The sequence below is a fragment of the Bufo gargarizans genome, chromosome 2 (genome assembly GCF_014858855.1).
Source record: "Bufo gargarizans isolate SCDJY-AF-19 chromosome 2, ASM1485885v1, whole genome shotgun sequence".
NCBI lineage: Eukaryota > Metazoa > Chordata > Amphibia > Anura > Bufonidae > Bufo > Bufo gargarizans.
Window position 1 is genome coordinate 77,467,573 of NC_058081.1, and position 22,717 is coordinate 77,490,289.

Here is a 22,717-nt window from a genome sequence, read left to right on the forward strand (position 1 = left end):
AGGATCTGCAGAGAAGAATGGCAGATAATCCCCAAATCCAGGTGTGCAAACCTTGAGGCATCATACCCAAGAAGACTGGAGGCTGTAATCACAATGAATTAGCAAACATTTCAAATGTTCTGCTTTCACTTTAGTAGGGGTAGTGAGAAATGATCGGGAAATATTTGTATTTTATTTTAGCACAAGTCCGCAACATAACAAAATGTGAGAAAATGTAAAGGGTCTGAAGACTTTCCAAATGCATTGTATTTTAGAGGTTTCTATTGGAGGTATACCTCGGGTCTACACTGCAAATGCAGTCTGAACAGCGCCTGAAAAGGGTTGTACAAATTGGCTTTTTTCCAGGAACAGCGCCGCTCTTGTCCATGGTGGGTGCTTGGTATTGCAGCTCACTTATACCTAAAATACAATTCAGACCCTTTTTTCTAATCTGCCCTCATTGATCCCTGCCTTGTGACCGCCATGCTGCAGAATTGTAGTTGGTAGGTATCAAACCAGACATTTGTCACACAATACCGTGCTTGGAGGGTTTTTTTTTTTAACATAACTCTGACGCTACTCATTTAACCCCTTGTGTCATGACTAGAACCTCACGTCATACAGATGCTCTCATCATGCTGTTCAGTCATGGGTTCTCTTGCATGGTCATTGTGAATGCGGTGCATCGTCACGCGTTTACCTCATACGTTCATCTTTGGAGCTGTTTGTTCTTTATTTCCCTTTGCCTCCTGTGTTATCATAGACGATTTTCTGTATTATCAGTGGGTCTTATTATACAGCCATAGGCCTCATGCACACGACCGTTCCGTTTTTTTTTGCGGTCCACAAAAAATGGAAGCCGCCCGTGTGCCTTCCACAATTTGTGGAACGGAACGGGCGGCCTATTGTAGAAATGCCTATTCTTGTCCGCAAAATGGTCAAGAATAGGACATGCTATATTTTTTTGCGGAGCCACGGAACGGTGCAACGGATGCGGACAGCACACCCTTTGCGGCCCCACTGAAGTGAATGGGTGCGCATCGAGCCGCCAAAACTGCGTCTCAGATGCGGACCCGAAAAACGGTTGTGTGCATGAGGCCATACGCTGTCATCGCTGAACACTACTGAACCTTATGAATATGTCATCGCTGACCTTCTTGTATGTCTGCTCTATATATGCCAGTGGATCATGGCTCTATCATGTATGATTCCTGCACGCTGCCAGCAGAGTATCCTGTATGTCCATCATTTTATGTCCCATCTTCTGTCTTGTGTGTTTCAGAAAGAAAAGCCATCGGCCAAATTAGCTAACAGCTATCAAAGGTTTTTGAAGGGCTTTAGTTATGGGTCTTGCTAGTTTTCTATCAAGCGCGTGAAAAACGCATCAATGCGCATTTCACCAGCATGAAAACAACTCAACGCAATCGCAGACAAAACTTACTAAAATTGCTTGCGAAATGGTGCGAGTTTTCCTGAACGCATCCGGACCTAATCTGTATAGTTTGTTTGAAAGGGGCCTTATTCTCTACTGGGCATGCTGCAGTATGACCAACTTAAAGAGGACCTTTCACCGATTATTACAATGTGAACTAAGTATACAGACATGTAGAGCGGCGCCCGGGGATCTCACTGCACTTACTATTATCCCTGGGCGCCGCTCCGTTCTCCTGCTATGCCCTCCGGTATCTCCGGCCACTAAGTTATAGTAGGTGGAGATTTCAGTCACTAAGTTATGGTAGGCAGAGTCTGCCCTTGTTCTGCTGTAGCGCTGGCCAATCGCAGTGCAGAGCTCACAGCCTGGGAGGTTCTTTTAACCACCTCAGACCAAAAAGGTCCTCTTTAACCACCTCAGCCCCCCTAGCTTAAACACCCTTAATGACCAGGCCACTTTTTACACTTCTGCACTACACTACACTACTTTCACCGTTTATTGCCAAAAAATGACATTTTTCACTTTCAGTTGTAAAATTTTGTAAAAAAAACGACATCCATATATACATTTTTCGCTAAATTTATTGTTCTACATGTCTTTGATAAAAAAAACAATGTTTGGGTAAAAAAAAATGGTTTGGGTAAAAGTTATAGCGTTGACAAACTATGGTACAAAAATGTGAATTTCCGCTTTTTGAAGCAGCTCTGACTTTCTGAGCACCTGTCATGTTTCCTGAGGTTCTACAATGCCCAGACAGTACAAACACCCCACAAATGGCCCCATTTCGGAAAGTAGACACCCTAAGGTATTCACTGATGGGCATAGTGATTTCATAGAACTTTTTATTTTTTGTCACAAGTTAGCGGAAAATGATGATTTATTTTTTTATATATATTTTTTCTTACAAAGTCTCATATTCCACTAACTTGTGACAAAAAATAAAAACTTCCATGAACTCACTATGCCCATCACGAAATACCTTGGGGTGTCTTCTTTCCAAAATGGGGTCACTTGTGGGGTAGTTATACTGCCCTGGCATTTTAGGGGCCCAAATGCATGCAAAGTAGTTTGAAATCAAAATCTGTAAAAAATGACCGGTGAAATCCGAAAGGTGCTCTTTGGAATGTGTGCCCCTTTGCCCACCTAGGCTGCAAAAAAGTGTCACACATGTGGTATCGCCGTACTCAGGAAAAGTTGGGGAATGTGTTTTGGGGTGTCATTTTACATATACCCATGCTGGGTGAGAGAAATATCTTGGCAAAAGACAACTTTTCCCATTTTTTTATACAAAGTTGGCATTTGACCAAGATATTTATCTCACCCAGCATGGGTATATGTAAAATGACACCCCAAAACACATTCCCCAACTTCTCCTGAGTACGGCGATACCACATGTGTGACACTTTTTTGCAGCCTAGGTGGGCAAAGGGGCCCACATTCCAAAGAGCACCTTTAGGATTTCACCGGCCATTTTTTACAGATTTTGATTTCAAACTACTTCGCACACATTAGGGCCGCTAAAATGCCAGGGCAGTATAACTACCCCACATGTGACCCCATTTTGGAAAGAAGACACCCCAAGGTATTCAATGAGGGGCATGGCGAGTTCATAGAATTTTTTTTTGGCACAAGTTAGCGGAAATTGATTTTTTTTGTATTTTCTCACAAAGTCTCCCTTTCCGCTAACTTGGGACAAAAATTTCAATCTTTCATGGACTCAATATGCCCCTCACGGAATACCTTGGGGTGTCTTCTTTCCGAAATGGGGTCACATGTGGGGTATTTATACTGCCCTGGCATTTTAGGGGCCCTAAAGCGTGAGAAGAAGTCTGGAATATAAATGTCTAAAAAATTTTACGCATTTGGATTCCGTGAGGGGTATGGTGAGTTCATAAGATTTTATTTTTTGACACAAGTTAGTGGAATATGAGACTTTGTAACAAAAAAAAAAAAAAATATATTTTTTTTTCGCTAACTTGGGCCAAAAAAATGTCTGAATGGAGCCTTACAGGGGGGTGATCACCTATATAGACTCCCTGATCACCCCCCTGTCATTGATCACCCCCCTGTAAGGCTCCATTCAGACGTCCGTATGTTTTTTACGGATCCACGGATACATGGATCGGATCCCCAAAACACATACGGACGTCTGAATGGAGCCTTACAGGGGGGTGATCAATGACAGGGGGGTGATCGCCCCATATAGACTCCCTGATCACCCCCCTGTCATTGATCACCCCCCTGTAAGGCTCCATTCAGACATCCGTATGTGTTTTGCGGATCCGATCCATGTATCCGTGGATCCGTAAAAAACATACGGACGTCTGAATGGTGCCTTACAGGGGGGTGATCAATGACAGGGGGGTGATCAGGGAGTCTATATGGGGTGATCAGGGGTGAATAAGGGGTTAATAAGTGACAGGGGGGGTGTAGTGGTGGTTGGTGCTACTTTACAGAGCTGCCTGTGTCCTCTGGTGGTCGATCCAAGCAAAAGGGACCACCAGAGGACCAGGTAGCAGGTATATTAGACGCTGTTATCAAAACAGTGTCTAATATACCTGTTAAGGGTTAAAAAAATCGCCGCTGGCAGGCTGGAGATGCACTCGCTTACCTTCCGATCCTGTGAACGCGCGCGCCTGTGTGCGCACGTTCACAGGAAATCTCGCCTCTCGCGAGAGGGCATGTATATGCGTCCATCCAGAATAGCAGGGCCGCCGCCAGGACGCAATCCTGCGTACGGCGGTCCTGAGGAGGTTAAGGACGCTTTCACACGAGCGAGTTTTCTGCGCGGGTGCAATGTTTGACGTGAACGCATAGCACCCACACAGAATACTGACCCATTCATTTCAATTGGTCTGTGTACATGAGCGTTTTTTTCACGCATCAGTTCTGCGTTGCGTGAAAAATGCAGCATGTTCTGTATTCTGCGTTTTTCACGCAGCCCTGGCTCCATAGAAGTGAATGGGGCTTCAGTGAAAAAACGCATTGCATCCGGAAGCAAGTGCAGATGCAATGTGTTTTTCACTGATGGTTGCTAAGAGATGTTGTTTGTAAACATTCCGTTTTTTATCACACGTGTGAAAAACGCATTGCACTCGATGGGAAAAAACTGAACGCAATTGCAGGCAAAACTGACTGAACTTGCTTGCAAAATGGTGCGAGTTTCACTGAATGCAGCCTGAACGCATCCGGACCTAATCCGTCCCACTCGTGTGAAAGTGGCCTAAGGCCTCTTTTACACGGGCGTCATGTTTTTGGCTCGGATAAGATGCGGGTGCTTTGCGGGAAAATGCACGATTTTTCCGCGCGACTGCAAAACATTGTAATGTGTTTTGCATGCGCGTGGGAAAAATCGGCATGTTTGGTACCCAGACCCGAACTTCTTCACAGAAGTTCGGGTTTGGGTTCGGTGTTGTGTAGATTTTATTATTTTCCCTTATAACATGGTTATAAGGGAAAATAATAGCATTCTTAATACAGAATGCATAGTACAATAGCGCTGGAGGGGTTAAAAAAAAATATATATATTTTTTTAACTCACCTTAATCCACTTGCTCGCGCTGCCCAGCATCTCTTCTGTCTTCATCTTTGATGTGCACAGGAATAGGACCTTTGATGACGTCACTGCGCTCATCACATGATCCATCACCAGCCCCATTTACTTCTATGGGACCTGCGTTGCGTGGAAAACGCACAAAGAGGAGCATGCTGCGATTTTCACGCAACGCACAAGTGATGCGTGAAAATCACCGCTCATGTGCACAGCCCCATAGAAATTAATGGGTCAGGATTCAGTGCGGGTGCAATGCGTTCACCTCACGCATCGAATACCTGATTGATGGGGGTTTGACATCCCACATCGCAAATCAGCTGTTGGAAGAGGGCATGGTGCACCACTGAGCCCCATTATCAGCTTACCAACCACAGCGCAAACATTGCGTATTGGCTGTGCTTGGTATTGCAGCTCAGCCCTATTCACTCAAATGGGGCAGAGCTGTGCCTAGAGCATGAGGATAGATCATCAATATTAAACAACCGGAAAACCTATTTAATGAACCAGATACTGGGGGGGGGGGTGAACAGCCGATTGATATGTGCAACACTGATCCTCTTCCTTTACCGTAATGCATGCTGTTTCTACACAATAGGACTATTGCTTATGTGTCATTGTGCAGCATCCCCCTGGAGAGCAGCGGTGCACTGCAAAGGGGGTGTAAAGCTGTGCTTTCATTTAACGTATGCATTTCATGCTTTTGTGCTGATCCAGGTATTAATAGGCCGTATTTACATCCACCACTAGATGGGGCTGTTGTCACCCTCTCTCTATATAGAGAGGGGTTAGATCAGATCAGACCAGTCCTGTGACCAAACCTAGGTAAAGGAGTGAGCACATGTTAAATGAGGGAGCTGAAAGAAAAGCCAGCCTTGGAATTGGTACCAGCCAGAGTAAGGAAAGACCAGGAAAAATACCCCAAAAAACATGCCAGATGTAAGCGGGAGCGTAGAGAGAAGTTCTTTGGGGAACTACTATTTGAAAAGGACCACTGAGTCCTCATAGTCCTGTGTTGAGGAGATTAAAGTCTCATGGAGATGAGGAGCAGATTGTCCATCTGCATAAAATAATATCCACATCCTACAGAGGACATTGTGGAACCATACTTATGGAAACCTATAAAAAAAAGGAGTAGAACACAGTCCGACTTGGGGTCCCCCCTGTGGTTGCATTTCAGAAAGAGTTGCACCTTATTCCTGGATGCTTGTGCAGAAGTCGGCTATAGAAGTACAGCGTGAAGGAAAATTACTTTAAAGAGACATCTTGGCCTAATAACTACCTTTGCAGCCTTGCAGTCTGCGAGAACTGTGCATTTGTGTAACACCTGCCAGTCCACGCATGCTGAGATCTGTGACTGATCTGCCTAAACTTGGATCTAATCTTCAGTAAAGAATTGTTCTACAGCACTACTGCCTCATCACTGCCTCCTCCATCGCTGCACGGAACCCTGCCTTGCACCCCACAATCCATCACCATCAAGTGCACCCTGAACGACCATCAGGCAGAACGAGACCAGGGTGTGTCGTGGAAGGGAGAAAGGTGCACCCTCCCCATCACTGCACAGCCGAGGGGAGCATCAAAGTACCACCTACAACTTCTATCCTCTCCACTCCTCCTCCTAGGTCGCTGCAATTGCATTTTTCCCCTGTGGACACAGAACTTGCCATGTACCTGTCATCTACGGGTTGCTTGTAACGTGCCTGTTATTTGCTGTCACCAGCCCAGCACCTATTATTTATGGCATATCCTATTGACATGTCCCCGACAACCCCTTTAACACTCATTTATACCATCTAAGCAGAGACGATGGAATCAGTGAAAACTCTGCACTTTTTAAATTATGGAGCCATATATTCCATATGCAGGACAAGGGAATCTAGAGGGCTGTGTACTGGTCACCACTGCCCTACATGCAGCAAATATTTCTGCAGTTTGTTTAAACTGATGATCTATCCTCTGGATAGATCATCAGCATCTGATCGGCAGGGGTCCCAGCGGCGCCGCGGCCTTCTCACTGTTTACCGCTGGCCCAGTGATGTCACGACTAGTATCAACTGACCTGGGCGGGGCTAAGCTCCTTTCGTGTGCGGTTGAGGTTTACAGCATCTCTGTCTGCCAAGGGGTTAATACAGAATTTTGCCCGAATGGGTAAACTTAATTCCAGAGCATAGTAGTAATCCCTGGGCTGTGTGGGAAGAGCGTATGAAGCCAGAAGCAGCGGCTCTGTCAGTGGGAGTGATATTACTGAGAGCTTCAATGAGTGATATGGAGCCCAGAGCGGAGGACTGGTTTTCAACTGGATAGATCATCAGCATTTGATCAGCTGGAGCGCTGCTGCCTTTTTTAACCCCCGCCGATCAGATGATCTATCCAGAGGATAGATCATCAGTTTAAATAAACTGCAGAACCCCTTTAACCTATTAGTTGAAAGCCAGTAATGTGTAGCCTAAGGCTGAGTTCACACGAGCGTGACAGATTAGGTCCGGATGCGTTCAGAGTGCGTTCAGTTAAACTCGCACCATTTTGCAAGCAAGTTCAGTCAGTTTTGGCTGCAATTGCGTTTAGTTGTTCAGTTTTTTCCACGCGGGTGCAATGCGTTTTGACGCTTTTTTCACGCGCGTGATAAAAAACTGAAGATTTACAAACAACATCTCCTAGCAACCATCAGTGAAAAACGCATTGCATTCGCACTTGCTTGCAGATGCAATGCGTTATTAACGCAGCCCCATTCACTTCTATGGAGCCAGAGCTGCGTGAAAAACGCAGAATATAGAACATGCTGCGATTTTAAAGCATTGCAGAAGTGATGCATGAAAAAAAAATGCTCATGTGCACAGCCCCATTGAAATGAATGGGTCAGGATTCAGTGCAGGTGCAATGCGTTCACCTACTGCATTGCACCCGCGCGGAAATCTCGCCCGTGTGAACTCAGCCTAACCATTACATAAAGGTAAGATGTGGGATTCTAACAAGACCCAGAATAGTTCCCAATTACATGGAATAAGCCCTGTCCTCTGCTCTGGGCTCCATATCACTCATTGAAGCTCTCAGTAATATCACTCCTACTGACTGAGCCCCTGCTTCTGGCTTCATACGCTCTTCCCACACAGCCCAGGGATTACTACTATGCTCTGGAATTAAGTTTACCCATTCGGGCAAAATTCTGTATTAACCCCTTGGCAGACAGAGATGCTGTAAACCTCATCCGCATCAGGGCTGTCTGAATGAGGCCTAAATGAAGGCCCATGCACTGCAGAGATGTGGAATTTGCCTGAAACTCATTGCAGCGCTATAGCCACGTAGCTGCCCTCCCCTAGACGCAGCGATTCTAGGAGGGTATTCCTACAAACATATGCTATCTGATGGCGTATACCTAAATATTGTTTCCTGGTAAAGTAAAAGGCTTCAGGGTGCAAAGCAAAGTTGTAAAATGGATATGCACAAAGCTTAAATGCCACAACAGATAGTGTATACTACAGATCGCAAAATCCTGTTCACTCGCTTTGTAAATGATAAGAAGTGATCCGACAACCTGCCAGGCCAAACGCTCAGCATTGATGTCTCCAACATGACTACATACACTCTAGCCAGATTGAAAGGGGTTTTTCCGGGTCTCACTTATTGATTACCTATCCTATCATCAAGATCAGATCGGCAGGGTTCTGACTCCCAGCAGCCCCACCGATCCGCTGAGAGCCGCACTGCAGTAACCAGGCATGGCTTCTACCTAGTGTAAGGAGCGGTGTGACTATAATGTCTGGTTTTGGCACCGGAGCTTATGATATCGGCTAATCAGTGGTGAAGTCAGACCCCCTCAATTATAATCGTATTAACCCATAATAAGGATGTCATCAATAAGTCATTAAAAAAAAAAACTCTTACTCGTTTTTTGCAGCCAAACATGGAGGACATCTAACATGATGCAAGAATTGTGTTCATTTTAAAGGGGTTGTCTGGGTTCAGAGCTGAACCTGGACATATCCCCTTCTCCCCTCTGACATGAGCATCGGAGCATTTCACGCTGCGATACACTCTCCCTTGCCCTGCATTGCACAGAACAAGGGCTTTTTTGTTTTACATTGCTAGGAGGAGGCTTCCGCCTACCAGTGTTCCAGGAGACCTCACCGCAACGGATGGCGGGCTTTAGCCCTGCCCGAGCCGTTTTAGGGGCTAGAGCAGCACTAAAGCCCGTCCATTAATGCCAGTGACATCACTGAGCTCACTGCTAGGTGGAAGCATGCGCCTAGCTTACCCATGGATCTCCAGAAAAGCCCTTGTGATTCAGCGCAGCGCAAGGTAGAGAATCGTAGCATTAAATGCTCATGTCAGAGGGGATGAGTGGGGAGAAGAAGGGGATATGTCCGAGTTGTCCAGCCAGTTCCACATGGACTGTATTCTTTTTATGGCACAGACTACTTTATCGGGGCTGGTACAAATGCTGGCTTATACAGCACCCACTACAAATCCGCTTTGGGAAAACACTGATAAATGTAATGTTATGCACATGGGAAGGAACAATACAAGTCACCTGTACATACTAAATGGTAAAACATTGTTTTGCGGTCTGCCTTGTGCGTTCCACATTTTGTGGAACAGAACAGTCCTATCCTTGTTCGTAATGCGGACAATAGGACATGTTCTATATTTTTGTGGATGCCACAGAATGTCCAACACACGGTGTGCAGTCCACATCTTTTGTGTCCCCATTGAAGTGAGTGGGTTGGATGTGGACCAAAAATACCTTTGTGTGCCTGAGCCCTAACACTGGCATGGAAAAGAAATGTTAGTGGACAGTAACCCTAACGGAAGCAACCAGTCTCAGGCAGATGCTGCCAAGGCCAATACCATTATGGGTTGCATCCAATGGGGCATAGATGCACGTGTCGAAAAAATAGTCCTGCCACTTTACAAATCACTAGTCAGATATGGAGGATTGGGTGCGATTTTGGGAACCCGTGCACAAGAAAAACATGGTAGAAGGGGTTCAAAGGTGGAGAACAGCACCCAAAAAATTAGGCATTTAGTTTAGCAAATTTAACAACTATGTATAAATACAGGGTGGTTCAAAGATGGAGGAGCTAAGGGTGGCTTCACATTATGTTTTATGCCTCTGTTTAATATATACGCTAGAAACAAAAGGGTACAAAAATGCCGCACACCACGTTCTTGTATCCTGCCAAGTCCAGTAAAAAAAAGTAATATATATATATATATATATATAACTTTGTGGCATCAGGACCGCTGCACACATCCACCACCTCAAGCCCTATGAGCATGACTATATAAATAAGAGAAGACACAAGCTGTAGCGGCTGGGTTCATGTATTGTTATATTCATGGTCCCGAGCCATAAAGGAATAAAGTACAATACAATGTAAATTGGAATTCAGGTAAAATACAATAAGCAAGACAGAAGGCTTCCGTGATCATCAGTGGTGATGTTCATGAGGTACAAGCTTGTAATGAGCTCCACAGGACGGGCACCGCTGAGTCTCTCCCTTGTGCAGCCAGAACCAGACGACAGCGGTGTTATCCTCTTCACCTGGGAACGAGAGACAACATGAGGATGAAAGCAGAAGGCCAGACAACTATACGTACATGGCAGTGAAAGACCCAAACGCATTCATAGAAGTGGCCGTTGTCTTGCTACCTGGTAAGACTCTGGTTAGTGCCCTAATGTTTCCATGCTATTCCTGCTGCAAATATGCTCAGTGCAACTGTGGGCGACACCATCTATACTTCTTGTCTCATTAACCCCTTCGCGCTTCTTACCGGCATCCTCTGCAGCCAACAAGGATGCCAATAATCGATTTCAATGCGCTGGGTTTCTCTGAAGAGACACAGGGCATAAAAGCTGCAGTTCTTATTTTGGCCAGCAGGTGGCAGGCCAACATAAGAAATGAAAAAATTCTAAATAATGGATTTAAAAAATCCATGATTGTTCAGAATAGAAAATAAATAAATAACGGATTTTGTAGGCTCAAATACAAGCTTCAAAATAATAAAAAAAAGTAAAACCTTAACTATATAATTTTTTTTTTAAATATAAAAAGTTTAAAGCACTCCATTTCTGTAAAATAAAAAAAAAATACATAAACAAAATATAAACGTCATGGGTATCACCGCAACCAAAAACACCCGTACTAGAAATAAAAAATGTCAAAGTTTACATTTATTTTTACACTATTTAGACATAAAAAAAAACCTATACATATGTGGTATCATTGTAATCGTACTGACCCAGAGAATGTAGGGCACAGGTCAGTTTTGCCACAAACGCCGGGGGAACAAACCCGTAAAATGGTGGAGGGATTGCATTTTATTTTTCCACTTCCCACTACATTGTATACCATATTAAATGGGGGAATTAGTACAGCTAGTCCCGCAAAAAAAAAAAAAAAAAAGCCCTCATACAGCTACGTGAATGGAAAAATAAAAAAAAGTTATGGCTCAAGGAAGAAAGGGAAGAAGAAAGAAAAGAAAAAACCTCCCGGTATCCTAAGTGTTAAAAGTGTTAAAATGAATGCACCAGAGCTCTCGGAATAAGCTAGTCACTTCCAGGTCACTCATCACTTCCTGATTTTATGGCTGGGTCACAAATCGTGACAATCTGGCAAAAAACGAAGTCAATCTGAGACAACGCTGTCCTAATGCAAGGCTATTATTCAGCAATTTGGACTTACAGATGCAACCCACAATCCTCTGGTTGTTCACGGAGGGGACAATATTAGGGTCATCCTTGGTCCCTGTGTAATGCTTGGGCTTCAGCATGTTGTATGGATCCTGGAAGAAGAAAACGTCATTTCAGTAAATTGCCTTTTAGGCCTCATGCACACGACAGTTTTTTTTCACGGCCCGCAAAAACTGGGTCCGTGGGTCCGTGATCCGTGACCGTTTTTTCGTCCGTGGGTCTTCCTTGATTTTTGGAGGATCCACGGACATGAAAAAAAAGTCGTTTTGGCGTCCGCCTGGCCGTGCGGAGCCAAACGGATCCGTCCTGAATTACAATGCAAGTCAATAGGGACGGATCCGTTTGAAGTTGACACAATATGGTGCCATTTCAAACGGATCCGTCCCCATTGACTTTCAATGTAAAGTCTGGAGTTCTGTTATACCATCGGATTGGAGTTTTCTCCAATCCGATGGTATATTTTAACTTGTAGCGTCCCCATCACCATGGGAACGCCTCTATGTTAGAATATACTGTCGGATATGAGCTACATCGTGAAACTCATTTCCGACAGTATATTCTAACACAGAGGCGTTCCCATGGTGATGGAGACGCTTCAGGTTAGAATATACAAAAAAACTGTGTACATGACTGCCCCCTGCTGCCTGGCAGGTGCTGCCAGGCAGCAGGGGGCAGACCCCCCCCCCTGTTTTTAACTCATTGGTGGCCAGTGGGCCCCCCCTCCCCTGTTGTTAACTCGTTGGTGGCCAGTGTGCGCACCCCCCTCCCTCCCTCTATTGTTTTAATACATTGGGGCCAGTGTGCGCGCGCCCCCCAACCCCCCCTCTATTATTTTAATACATTGGGGCCAGTGTGCGCGCGCCCCCACAACCCCCCCCCCTCCCTCCCTCTATTGTTTTAATACATTGGGGCCAGTGTGCGCGCGCCCCCCCAACCCCCCCTCCCTCCCTCTCTCTATTGTTTTAATACATTGGGGCCAGTGTGCGCACCCCCCCAACCCCCCCCCCCCCCCCCTCCCTCCCTCTATTGTAATCATCATCGGTGGCAGCGGAGTAGAAGATTTTCATACTTACCTGCTTCTTGCTGCTGCGATGTCTGCGTCCGGCCGGGAGCTCCTCCTACTGGTAAGTGACAGCAATGCGCCGCACAGACCTGTCACTTACCAGTAGGAGGAGCTCCCGGCCGGACGCAGACATCGCAGCAGCAAGAAGCAGGTAAGTATGAAAATCTTCTACTCCGCTGCCACCGATGATGATTACAATAGAGGGAGGGAGGGGGGGTTGGGGGTTGGGGGGGTGCGCACACTGGCCCCAATGTATTAAAACAATAGAGGGAGGGAGGGGGGGGTTGGGGGGGCGCGCGCACACTGGCCCCAATGTATTAAAACAATAGAGGGAGGGAGGGGGGGTTGGGGGGGGGGGCGCGCACACTGGCCCCAATGTATTAAAACAATAGAGGGAGGGAGGGAGGGGGTGCGCACACTGGCCACCAACGAGTTAACAACAGGGGAGGGGGGGGGCCGCACAATGATATTCAAACTGGGGAGGGGGGGGGGGGGGGTCTGCCCCCTGCTGCCTGGCAGCCCTGATCTCTTACAGGGGGATATGATGGGGTTAATTGTACTATCATATCCCCCTGTAAGAGATCGGGTGCTGCCAGGCAGCAGGGGGCAGTCTTGTACAAAGTTTGCAGTGTATTCTAACTAGAAGCGTCCCCATCACCATGGGAACGCTTCTGTGTTAGAATATACTGTCGGAAATGAGTTTTCACGAAGTGAAAACTTAGATCAGAAAAAGCTTTTATGCAGACGGATCTTCGGATCCGTCTGTATGAAACTAAAACCTACGGCCACGGATCACGGACACGGATGCCAATCTTGTGTGCATCCGTGTTCTTTCACGGACCCATTGACTTGAATGGGCCCGTGAACCGTTGGCCGTGAAAAAAATAGGACAGGTCATATTTTTTTCACGGCCAGGAAACACGGCTCACGGATGCGGCTGCCAAACGGTGCATTTTCCGATTTTTCCACGGACCCATTGAAAGTCAATGGGTCCGTGAAAAAAAACGGAAAACGGCACAACGGCCACGGATGCACACAACGGTCGTGTGCATGAGGCCTAAGAGTCAATCAAGGTGGAAAGGAAAAATCCAAAGACAGGAAAACCCGGAATTACAATAATTTTGCATCTTACATTTTTTGATATTGTACAGTATATACGGTAATACTGTCACAACTGCTGTGACCCCTTAAAGCCGCAAGCACTCAATCAATAAAGGAAACGTGCCAGCATCTGTACATCGTATGTAAGGGATTGGGATCATATACAAGGTGATCAAAAAAGTGCAAGTACTAAGAGTTCATTCAAAAGGAATGCAGATGCCCTGCTCTGGAAACCTGCACGCAAACAATGCAGCGCTAGTGTGGTCTGTATGGATGTCACGTCCACTGTCATGTGACCGCACCGCCTTATGGATGATGTCACTTGTAGGTCTTCAGAGATGGCACCAGCCAGGGAGTCAAGGGTTACAGGGAAACTTTCCCTGTGCAATGTGCTGTAGGACAGTCTATGGATCAATCTTAAAACCCATTAACGTTGGACGCACACACACGGGCGCTGTTCTACAAAGGTGACATGGTTGTCTACAATCCAGCCTGAGGTGTGGGTATGCCAACCAACGATGCAACACCCATGTACTTTTCCCCCAATACCTTAGAGGCTGGCGTGATACTACCCGTACAGGCCTCTAAGTGTGGGTTATGTTACTCCTCTTAGGCTGTATTCACACGTCCGCAATGTGTTTTGCGGATACACGGATCCGCAAAACACGGAAAGCGGCAATGTGCTTTCCGCATTTTGCGGACCGCACATTGCCGACAAAATAGAATATGCCTGTTCTTGTCCGCAATTGCGGACAAGAATAGGACATGTTCTATTTTTTTGCGGAAACGGAAGCACGGATGCGGAAGTGCGGATCCGCAAATGTGGATGCGGACAGCACATTCCGTCCCCATAGAGAATGAATGGGTCTGCACCCTTTCCGCAAAATTGCGGAAAGGATGCGGACCCATTTTGCGGACGTGTGAATGGAGCCTTACAGTCAGCAGCCTCGCCTGGTCTTGTCGTGCTCCAGGGCAGGTGTCATCACGTGGCTCCCACTTAAAGGGGTTATCTGAGACTAACAAAAGCTCCTACATATGTCGGGCCCCTCACACAATCTACCTACCTGGCTCCCTAGCGAGGCTCGTCCCCCGTCACCGCTTGCCATTTGCTGCTCCCCCTGACACCAGATGTTTTCATCTGCGCATGAGGAGAAGCAGCAGTGGCGGAGCGGGGAGCAGGAGCGGCGCGGGGAGCCAGGTAAGTAGATTCAGTGTGAGGGGCATTTGTTAGCCTCAGATAACCCCTTTAAGGCGTCACTTCCTCAAATATTCTCAATATAATTAATTCTATTCATATGGTAGGGCATATGTATTTTAATATCAGCACTGCAGATCCATTTCCACGTAGGAATATTCTGTAATGTGGACATATCATTGACTTTATTCTACTGTATCACACTGTGGGTTTGCTGCACATTAATCCGTACAGCAAATCTGTGCATAACATGCTGTGTGTGCGTTTGGCTTTAAAAGGTTTTCCAGCCTGAAGCACTTATCTAGGCATTAGATAGGTGACAGACTATGCTGCACTTGGCTGTTTTTGCAGGTGTCACAGACTCTGGAGCAGCAGGGTGCAAGCTCAACCACAAGGCCAAGCTGCATGGATGGCGGCAGACCACGCTCTCCCCTCACTCTGATGATCAAATGGGAGTCCGCTGATCTATCCAGTGAATAAGAGATAATGCATTAAGAGGTTTTCCACTCTTTTTGTATTCAAGGCCTATCTTCAAGATAGTCCATCAATATGATTGGCGGTGGTCCGATAGCCCACAATCAGCTAGTCCAGAGTCGCTGCAGAACTACACAGATTGGTCCACTGTGTGGTGGACAGACCTACATAATGCAGCGCTACAGTGATGATCTGAGGATAAGCCATCATACCCCTTTATTGTGAATTCTTGGGGCATCCCATTAAAGGCAACAAGATGGAGGTGAAGGTCAGTGCTGCAATACGTTACTTACCTCACCGCGCTTTAGTGCAGTAAGAATTTCTCTCTCTAACCCAGTAGCCTGCTGCTCATCAGAGGGGATCCCTGCAGATACACAGAAGAGGTAGGAGCGCAACATGAAACCTCTACACAACACAGCAAACCCACCAAGTTATAGACATGACAGCAGGAGATCATCAGGAGACTGAGAAAGTTGGGCGACACCCTCTAAGGGATCTTTCACACGAGCGGATCCCGTGCAGGTAATCTGCTACGTGAAAGAGTGCCAAGCCACGCTCCGGACATTAACATGATTGATAATGCTCCGTGCCTCTCTGTGACCTTTTTTACTACAAAACCACGGTGACAACTTACTGTGATTTTGTAGTAAAATGATCACAGAGAGGCACGGAGCATCATCAATCATGTTAATGTCCGGAGCGTGGCTTGGCACTCTTTCACGCAGCAGATTACCCGCACGGCATTTGCTTGTGTGAAAGAGCCCTTAGACACCAAACCACTGTGTGCAAGAACCAGATAATTGCAGCATTAGGAACTGTGCAATCCTAAGCACTTCATTATATAATGGCCTCCAACGTAAAAAACCCATACCAAAGGCAGAAGACTCAGGCATGGTGACCAGTCACTCATGACAGATTCCCCTACCACATGAACTAGCTCATGACATGTCATCATGGCAGCGGGTTTAAAGGGGTTATCTTGGAAGAGATAATGAAGACTTATCCCCAGGATAGGTCATCAATATCACATCAGCGGTGGTCCAAGTCCCAGAACCACCACCGGATCAGCTGTTTCAGGGAGCCATTGCACTTACCGGAGCTCTGGGGAGCAATGCAGGGTCCATGCAGCTTTCCAAGGACAGCGCCGTACATTGCATAGTGGCTCTGCTCGGTATTACAGCGCAGCTCCATTGACTTGAATGGGACTGAGCTGCAACTAGACCATGTGACCGTCATACGGTGACGTCACATGGCCTAGAAAGAGGCTGCAGCGCTCAAAGACTCATCTAACAGCTGACCGGCGGGGGTCCCAGGTGTCGCGCCCCCACAGATCTTTTACTGATGATCTAACTTGAGGATAAGTCATAAATATATTTTCCTGGATAAATTCTTTATTATAAACCGTAATGTCAGTGCTGGATCTGTCACATGACTGACACCAACGGAGATCGATGGACCCCACTGCTTTATAATGGTGTCTGGCGGGGTTCAGTCGTTGCGGTGGGAAGAATGGTGCTGCATGCTGTGCTATTCCTCTCGTCTTATCTGATGGAACTGCCGAGGTAGCGTCTGACAGTAGCGAGAACCCAGCCTAAAGGTTTAGTCCCATCACTTTATGATCGTGGGGATCCGACCTATGAATGCCGAGAATGAAGGGGCTGCACAGCTGGTTTTGAAATGTGCCTTCTTCTAAGGCCTCATGCACACGACCGTTGTTGTGGTCCGGATCCGAGCCATAGTTTTTGCGGCTCGGTGTGGACCCATTCACTTCAATGTGGCCGCAAAAGATGCGGACAGCACTCCGTGTGCTGTCCGCATCGAGTTGCTCCGTTCCGTAGTCCGCAAAAAAATATATAACCTGTCCTATTCTTGTCCGTTTTGCGGACAAGAATAGGCAGTTTGCGGAATGGCACGGACAGCCATTAATAAAATTGCGGAATGCACACAGACGCCATCCGTGTTTTGTGGACCGCAAAACACACAACGGCGTTGTGCATGAGGCCTAAGCTTGTACTACAAAGCGGTGCCCTCCGCTACTTGGCTGTGCAGGGAACTGTCACCCTCAGGATCCGTTAGGGTCTCAGAGGTCGGACCTCCACTGATCATAAAATATATCCTAGCAATATACCATCACTTTGAGAAAGGGAGAAACTTTCATTTTAAAATAAAGCAATCCCTTTAAAGGGGTTAACCCAGTATTAAAACCATATAGAATCATTCCCTCTGGAACTTGGGGCGATTCACACGACTGTGTATTTTGTGGTCCGCAGAGCACAGATCCCTATGTGGTGTCTACATTTTGTGGTGGATCCATGGACTTCAATGGTAACGTAGTCTGTTTTTTGCGGCAAAATACAGCATACGTCTTATCTTTTGCGGAACGTACATACCTACGTGGACGACATCCGCGTGCTTTCTGCACCCATTTTTATGTTCTGTAAAACGTAGAAGGCGTCCTATTCTTGGCCACAAATGCGGACCACGGACCTATTAAAGTCAATAGGTCTGCAAAAAAAATGCGAATGTCACACGGACCGCATCTGTATTTTGCAGATCCGCGTTAATGTGAGAAACTACATTTCCCACAAGCGTCTTGGGTCACATGGGGAGAAATTCAGGATGTGGTGCCCGACGATCCCAACATTACAAGGGTTTATTCAATGGTGCAGCTCGCGGATGGGCCCACTTACTGAATGCATGGCGGTCTTCTCCGTGCACGCTCGCCAGTGTGCAGAAGAAGGAGGAACCATGTCTGAGGGCTTGCATCGGACTAAAGCGAGGACGCACTGCATAGGCCCGACCACCCAGTTACTGGAGGATGTGTCCAAGGGCAACGAGAGGTACACAGGAGTGGGATGGTATATGTATATATATTTTTTTTTTTTGGGGGGGGGGGGGGGGGGAACAGGACGTCAGAAGTCAACAATAGGACATCTACAAGAACTGATTATATTACAAATGGCTGGAGCGGCCATAATGCAGTCATATGAGCATTGTCATATTAACTAATCAGAACTGCATTGTTTGTTCCGTCTCCATTGGTAATGGCAGGCAGTGCTGCAGGTGTCACCCTTATATGATGCTGCTGTGGCACGGCCACCCCTGGCCTGACCTTGGTAACATCCTGCCCTACAATTGTACATAATGATAGACGCTTCCACTTTGGAGGATGAAAGGGGTTGGCGGTCAGGTGGCATTTCACACAGAATGGTCAGAGGCAGGCTCCTGTGCTATCAGGGCCTCGCACGAGCCGCGCACATACCGTATATGAATGAACTTACCTCCAGCAGACATGTACCTAGCTGGGGCGGCCGCCCGTGCAGCGCCAGTCCTAGTAAGGGCGCGGACAGCGCTACGGAACAGTAACCTTGAAGCCATGATGAAGATCTCCTACCGGCGGCAGCACAGAGGACGAACCCAGGAAGCCGCGCGTCACGTCCTGTCCTGCGCTGTCCCCGCCACTGCCGCAGTGTGTCACGTGACGACACAAGGTCCTGGCCGCTAGGGGGAGAGTGTCACGTGACGAGGTGTATGTAGGTCGATGACGCCGCTTTGTAGAGCGCAGTAACCGCGGGGAAGGCACACAGGACATGGCGAGCTAGTGTAGTGACGTCAGGGTCACCCTTGCTTTTGCTCCGCAGACATGCGCCCCCTAGTGATTCAACAAAGAGAAGATAATCCAGCTTCCAATAGAAGCGCTCATTCTTGCCTTCAATATATGTAAAATCCAGGTATGACACAACACAGATAGTGTAGCGTTGGCGTCTACGCATTTTGGATGCCATAATATGATCCTTACTCATAACCGGGGCTACACAGTTTAAAAACAGCCTTATATACCACACCTCTGCCTGTATAATCAGGGGTGCACCGCCAATGAGGCCAGGTGAGGTGGTCGCCTCAGGCAGCACCAGGTAGGGGCAAGACGGGGGCAGCGGAAGGGCCATGGGCATTGAGTGCATCCATGGTGGAAACTCTCATCTCTACATATTCAACTGCATCGCTGTACTCAGGGCAGCAATACAGTTGACTGCTGCGACGGGGCACGGGAGCGATGTCTCCCTGGCCCACCGTTTCCTCTAATAGGCTTTAGTCCTAGTTCCTGTAGCCTATCAGAAGCCGCTGTCATCATTATCAGGCTGCATAGGGCTCAGGGCACAGACTAGAGGAGGTCCGTGTCCTGCACTGCATCACTGACAGCAGACTGGAGGTAAGTATCTGAGTTTATTATTTTTGTTTGGCAGCATGGTGTTGGGTCACAATGGGGTGAGGGTCATTATTTTGTAACTGGAGAAAGACCAATGGGGACATTGCGGCTGTAAAAAGGAGCATTGTTGTACTGGCACACATGGGGGCCACTATGGGGATATCCATTCTACTGGGGGCACTAAAAGGATTTTTTGTGCTGGCACATAAGGGAGCATTTTTGTACTGGCACATATTCTAAGGTGGCCATTATGAAAGCGAAATAAAGAAAGAGAACGTCGCCATCAGAGGAGACATCACTGGATGTTAGAGATATGTGGCGCTGTATGACCCTGTACGTTTTGTAGCTCTGTATGTAATGTTTTCCAAGTATGTCTTTAACAGTAGGGCTGGAGGGAAGGGGTTAGGTCTCACGACCGTAAGTATTTTGCGGTCCACAAAAAATATGGATGACGTCTGTGTGCATTCCGTATTTTGCAGAACGGAACAGCTGGCCCCTAATAGAACAGTTCTATCCTTGTCCGTAATGTGGACAATTATAGGACAATTTTTTTGCGGAATGGACATACGGAAATGGAATGCACATGTAGTACCTTCAGTTTTTTGTTTTTTTTGCGGACCCATTGAAATGAATGGTTCTGCATACGGTCCATACGTTCGTGTGCATGAGCCCTTAGGTTAAAGGGGTTCTGCACTTTGTTTAAACTGATGATCTATCCTCTGGATAGATGATCAGCAGCTTCTAATCGACACCCGGGACCTCCGCCGATCAGCTGTTTGAGAAGGCAGCGGCGCTCCAGTAGTGCCGCGGCCTTCTCACTGTTTACCGCTGGCCCAGTGACATCACGACTAGTATCACTGGCCTGGGCGGGGCTAAGCTCTGTTCACTTGAATGGAGCTTAGCCACGCCCAGGCCAGTTGATACTAGTCGTGACGTCACTGGGTCTGCGGTAAACAGTGAGAAGGCTGTGGCGCTGCTGGAGCGCCGCTGCCTTCTCAAACAGCTGATCGGCGGGGGTCCCGGGTGTCAGACCCCCGCCGATCAGAAGCTGATGATCTATCCAGAGGATAGATCATAAGTTTAAACAAAGTGCAGAACCCCTTTAAGAAACTGGCATGGAGGGGGGGGGGGGGGGCAGTTTTCACCTCACTAGGAGCACCCCTGCCTGTATAGTTGTATCACATGTGAAAAAGAAAGGACGGAGGCGGTGTATGTGGCTGACACTAAGACAAGAAAATAAAAATCCAGGAAAAACAACAAGTTCAATTGTATTGTAGAATAAGGGCCTATCGTCTGTATAAGGGCTCATGCACACAAACGTATATTCTTTCCGTGTCCATTCTGTTTTTTTTTTTTTGCAGACTGTATACGGAACCATTCATTTAAATGGGTCCGCAAAAAAATGGAAGTTACTCTGTGTGCATTCTGTTTCCGTATGTCTGTATTTCAGTTCCCCCCAAAATAGAACATGTCCAATAATTGTCCGCATTATTATTATTATTAAAGCACCATTCATTACATGGCACTGTACATATGGTAAGGGGTGCACATACATAGTACAGACAATTGCACTAAGCATGAAGAAAAGTTACAAACTGGTACAGAAGGAGAGAGTGCCCACAATCTTCAAGGTATGGGAGAAGGACACAGTAGGTGAGGGTGAAGCTGGTCATGGCGGTATAGATGCAGCAGGGTCACTGGTTGTAGGCTTGTCTGAAGAGGTGGGTTTTCAGGTTTCTTTTGAAGGATTCCACTGTAGGTGAGAGTCCGATATGTTGGGGTAGAAAGTTCTAGAGTATGGGGGATGCACGGGAGAAATCTTGGAGGCGATTGTGGGAAGAGGCGATAAGAGGAGAGGAGAGAAGGAGGTCTTGTGAGGATCGGAGAGTGCGTGTGGGGGTGTATCGGGAAAGTAGCTCAGAGATGTAGGGAGGAGACAGGTTGTGGACGGCCTTGTATATACAGTCAGGTCCATAAATATTGGGACATTGACACAATTGTAACATTTTTGGCTCTGTACACCACCACAGTGGATTTGAAATTAAACGAATAAGATGTGTTTTAACTGCAGACTGTGAGCTTTAATTTGAGGGGACTTACATCCAAATCAGGTGAACGGTGTAGGAATTACAACAGTTTGCATATGTGCCTCCCACTTGTTAAGGGACCAAAAGTAATGGGACAGAATAATAATCATAAATCAAACTTTCACTTTTTAATACTTGGTTGCAAATCCTTTGCAGTCAATTACAGCCTGAAGTCTGGAACGTATAGACATCACCAGACGCTGGGTTTCATCCCTGGTGATGCTCTGCCAGGCCTCTACTGCAACTGTCTTCAGTTCCTGCTTGTTCTTGGGGCATTTTCCCTTCAGTTTTGTCTTCAGCAAGTGAAATGCATGCTCAATCGGATTCAGGTCAGGTGATTGACTTGGCCATTGCATAACATTCCACTTCTTTCCCTTAAAAATTCTTTAGTTTGCAGTATGCTTTGGGTCATTGTCCATCTGCAATGTGAAGCTACGTCCAATGAGTTCTGAAGCATTTGGCTGAATATGAGCAGATAAAATATTGCCCGAAACACTTCAGAATTCATCCTGCTGCTTTTGTCATCAGTCACATTATCAATAAATACAAGAGAACCAGTTCCATTGTCAGCCATACATGCCCACGCCATGTCACTACCACCAGCATGCTTCACTGATGAGGTGGTATTGCTTAGGATCATGAGCAGTTCCTTTCCTTCTCCATACTCTTCTTTCCCATCACTCTGGTACAAGTTGATCTTGGTCTAATCTGTCCATAGGATGTTGTTCCAGAACTGTGAAGGTTTTTTTAGATGTCGTTTGGCAAACTCTAATCTGGCCTTCCTGTTTTTGAGGCTCACCAATGGTTTACATCTTGTGGTGAACCCTTTGTATTCACTCTGGTGAAATCTTCTCTTGATTGTTGACTTTGACACACATACACCTACCTCCTGGAGAGTGTTCTTGATCTGGCCAACTGTTGTGAAGGGTGTTTTC

The 22,717-nt window shown here is 46.7% G+C and overlaps 1 protein-coding gene across 1 annotated transcript; it reads right to left on the reverse strand.

The window, feature by feature from the left end:
• Window positions 1–10,270: 10,270 nt before the first annotated feature.
• Window positions 10,271–18,955, reverse strand: LOC122929490 (cytochrome c oxidase subunit 5B, mitochondrial). Its single transcript, XM_044283091.1, has 4 exons — window positions 18,770–18,955; window positions 15,782–15,852; window positions 11,648–11,747; window positions 10,271–10,506 (listed from the first exon to the last, which is right to left on the reverse strand). The coding sequence occupies exons 1-4, from the start codon at window positions 18,864–18,866 to the stop codon at window positions 10,394–10,396; spliced, it is 381 nt and encodes a 126-aa protein (XP_044139026.1). The 5' UTR covers window positions 18,867–18,955; the 3' UTR covers window positions 10,271–10,393.
• Between the last annotated feature and the right edge of the window lie 3,762 nt (window positions 18,956–22,717).

Coding starts and splice junctions, on each gene's coding strand:
- LOC122929490 (XM_044283091.1), bottom strand. CDS start 18,866: ATGGCTTCAAGGTTACTGTTCCGTAGCGCTGTCCGCGCCCTTACTAGG. Junction 11,748..15,781: donor CTGCACTAAAGCGCGGTGAG/GTAAGTAACGTA, acceptor TTCTTCTTCCAG/GATCCATACAACATGCTGAA. Junction 10,507..11,647: donor GAGGATTGTGGGTTGCATCT/GTAAGTCCAAAT, acceptor TCTCGTTCCCAG/GTGAAGAGGATAACACCGCT.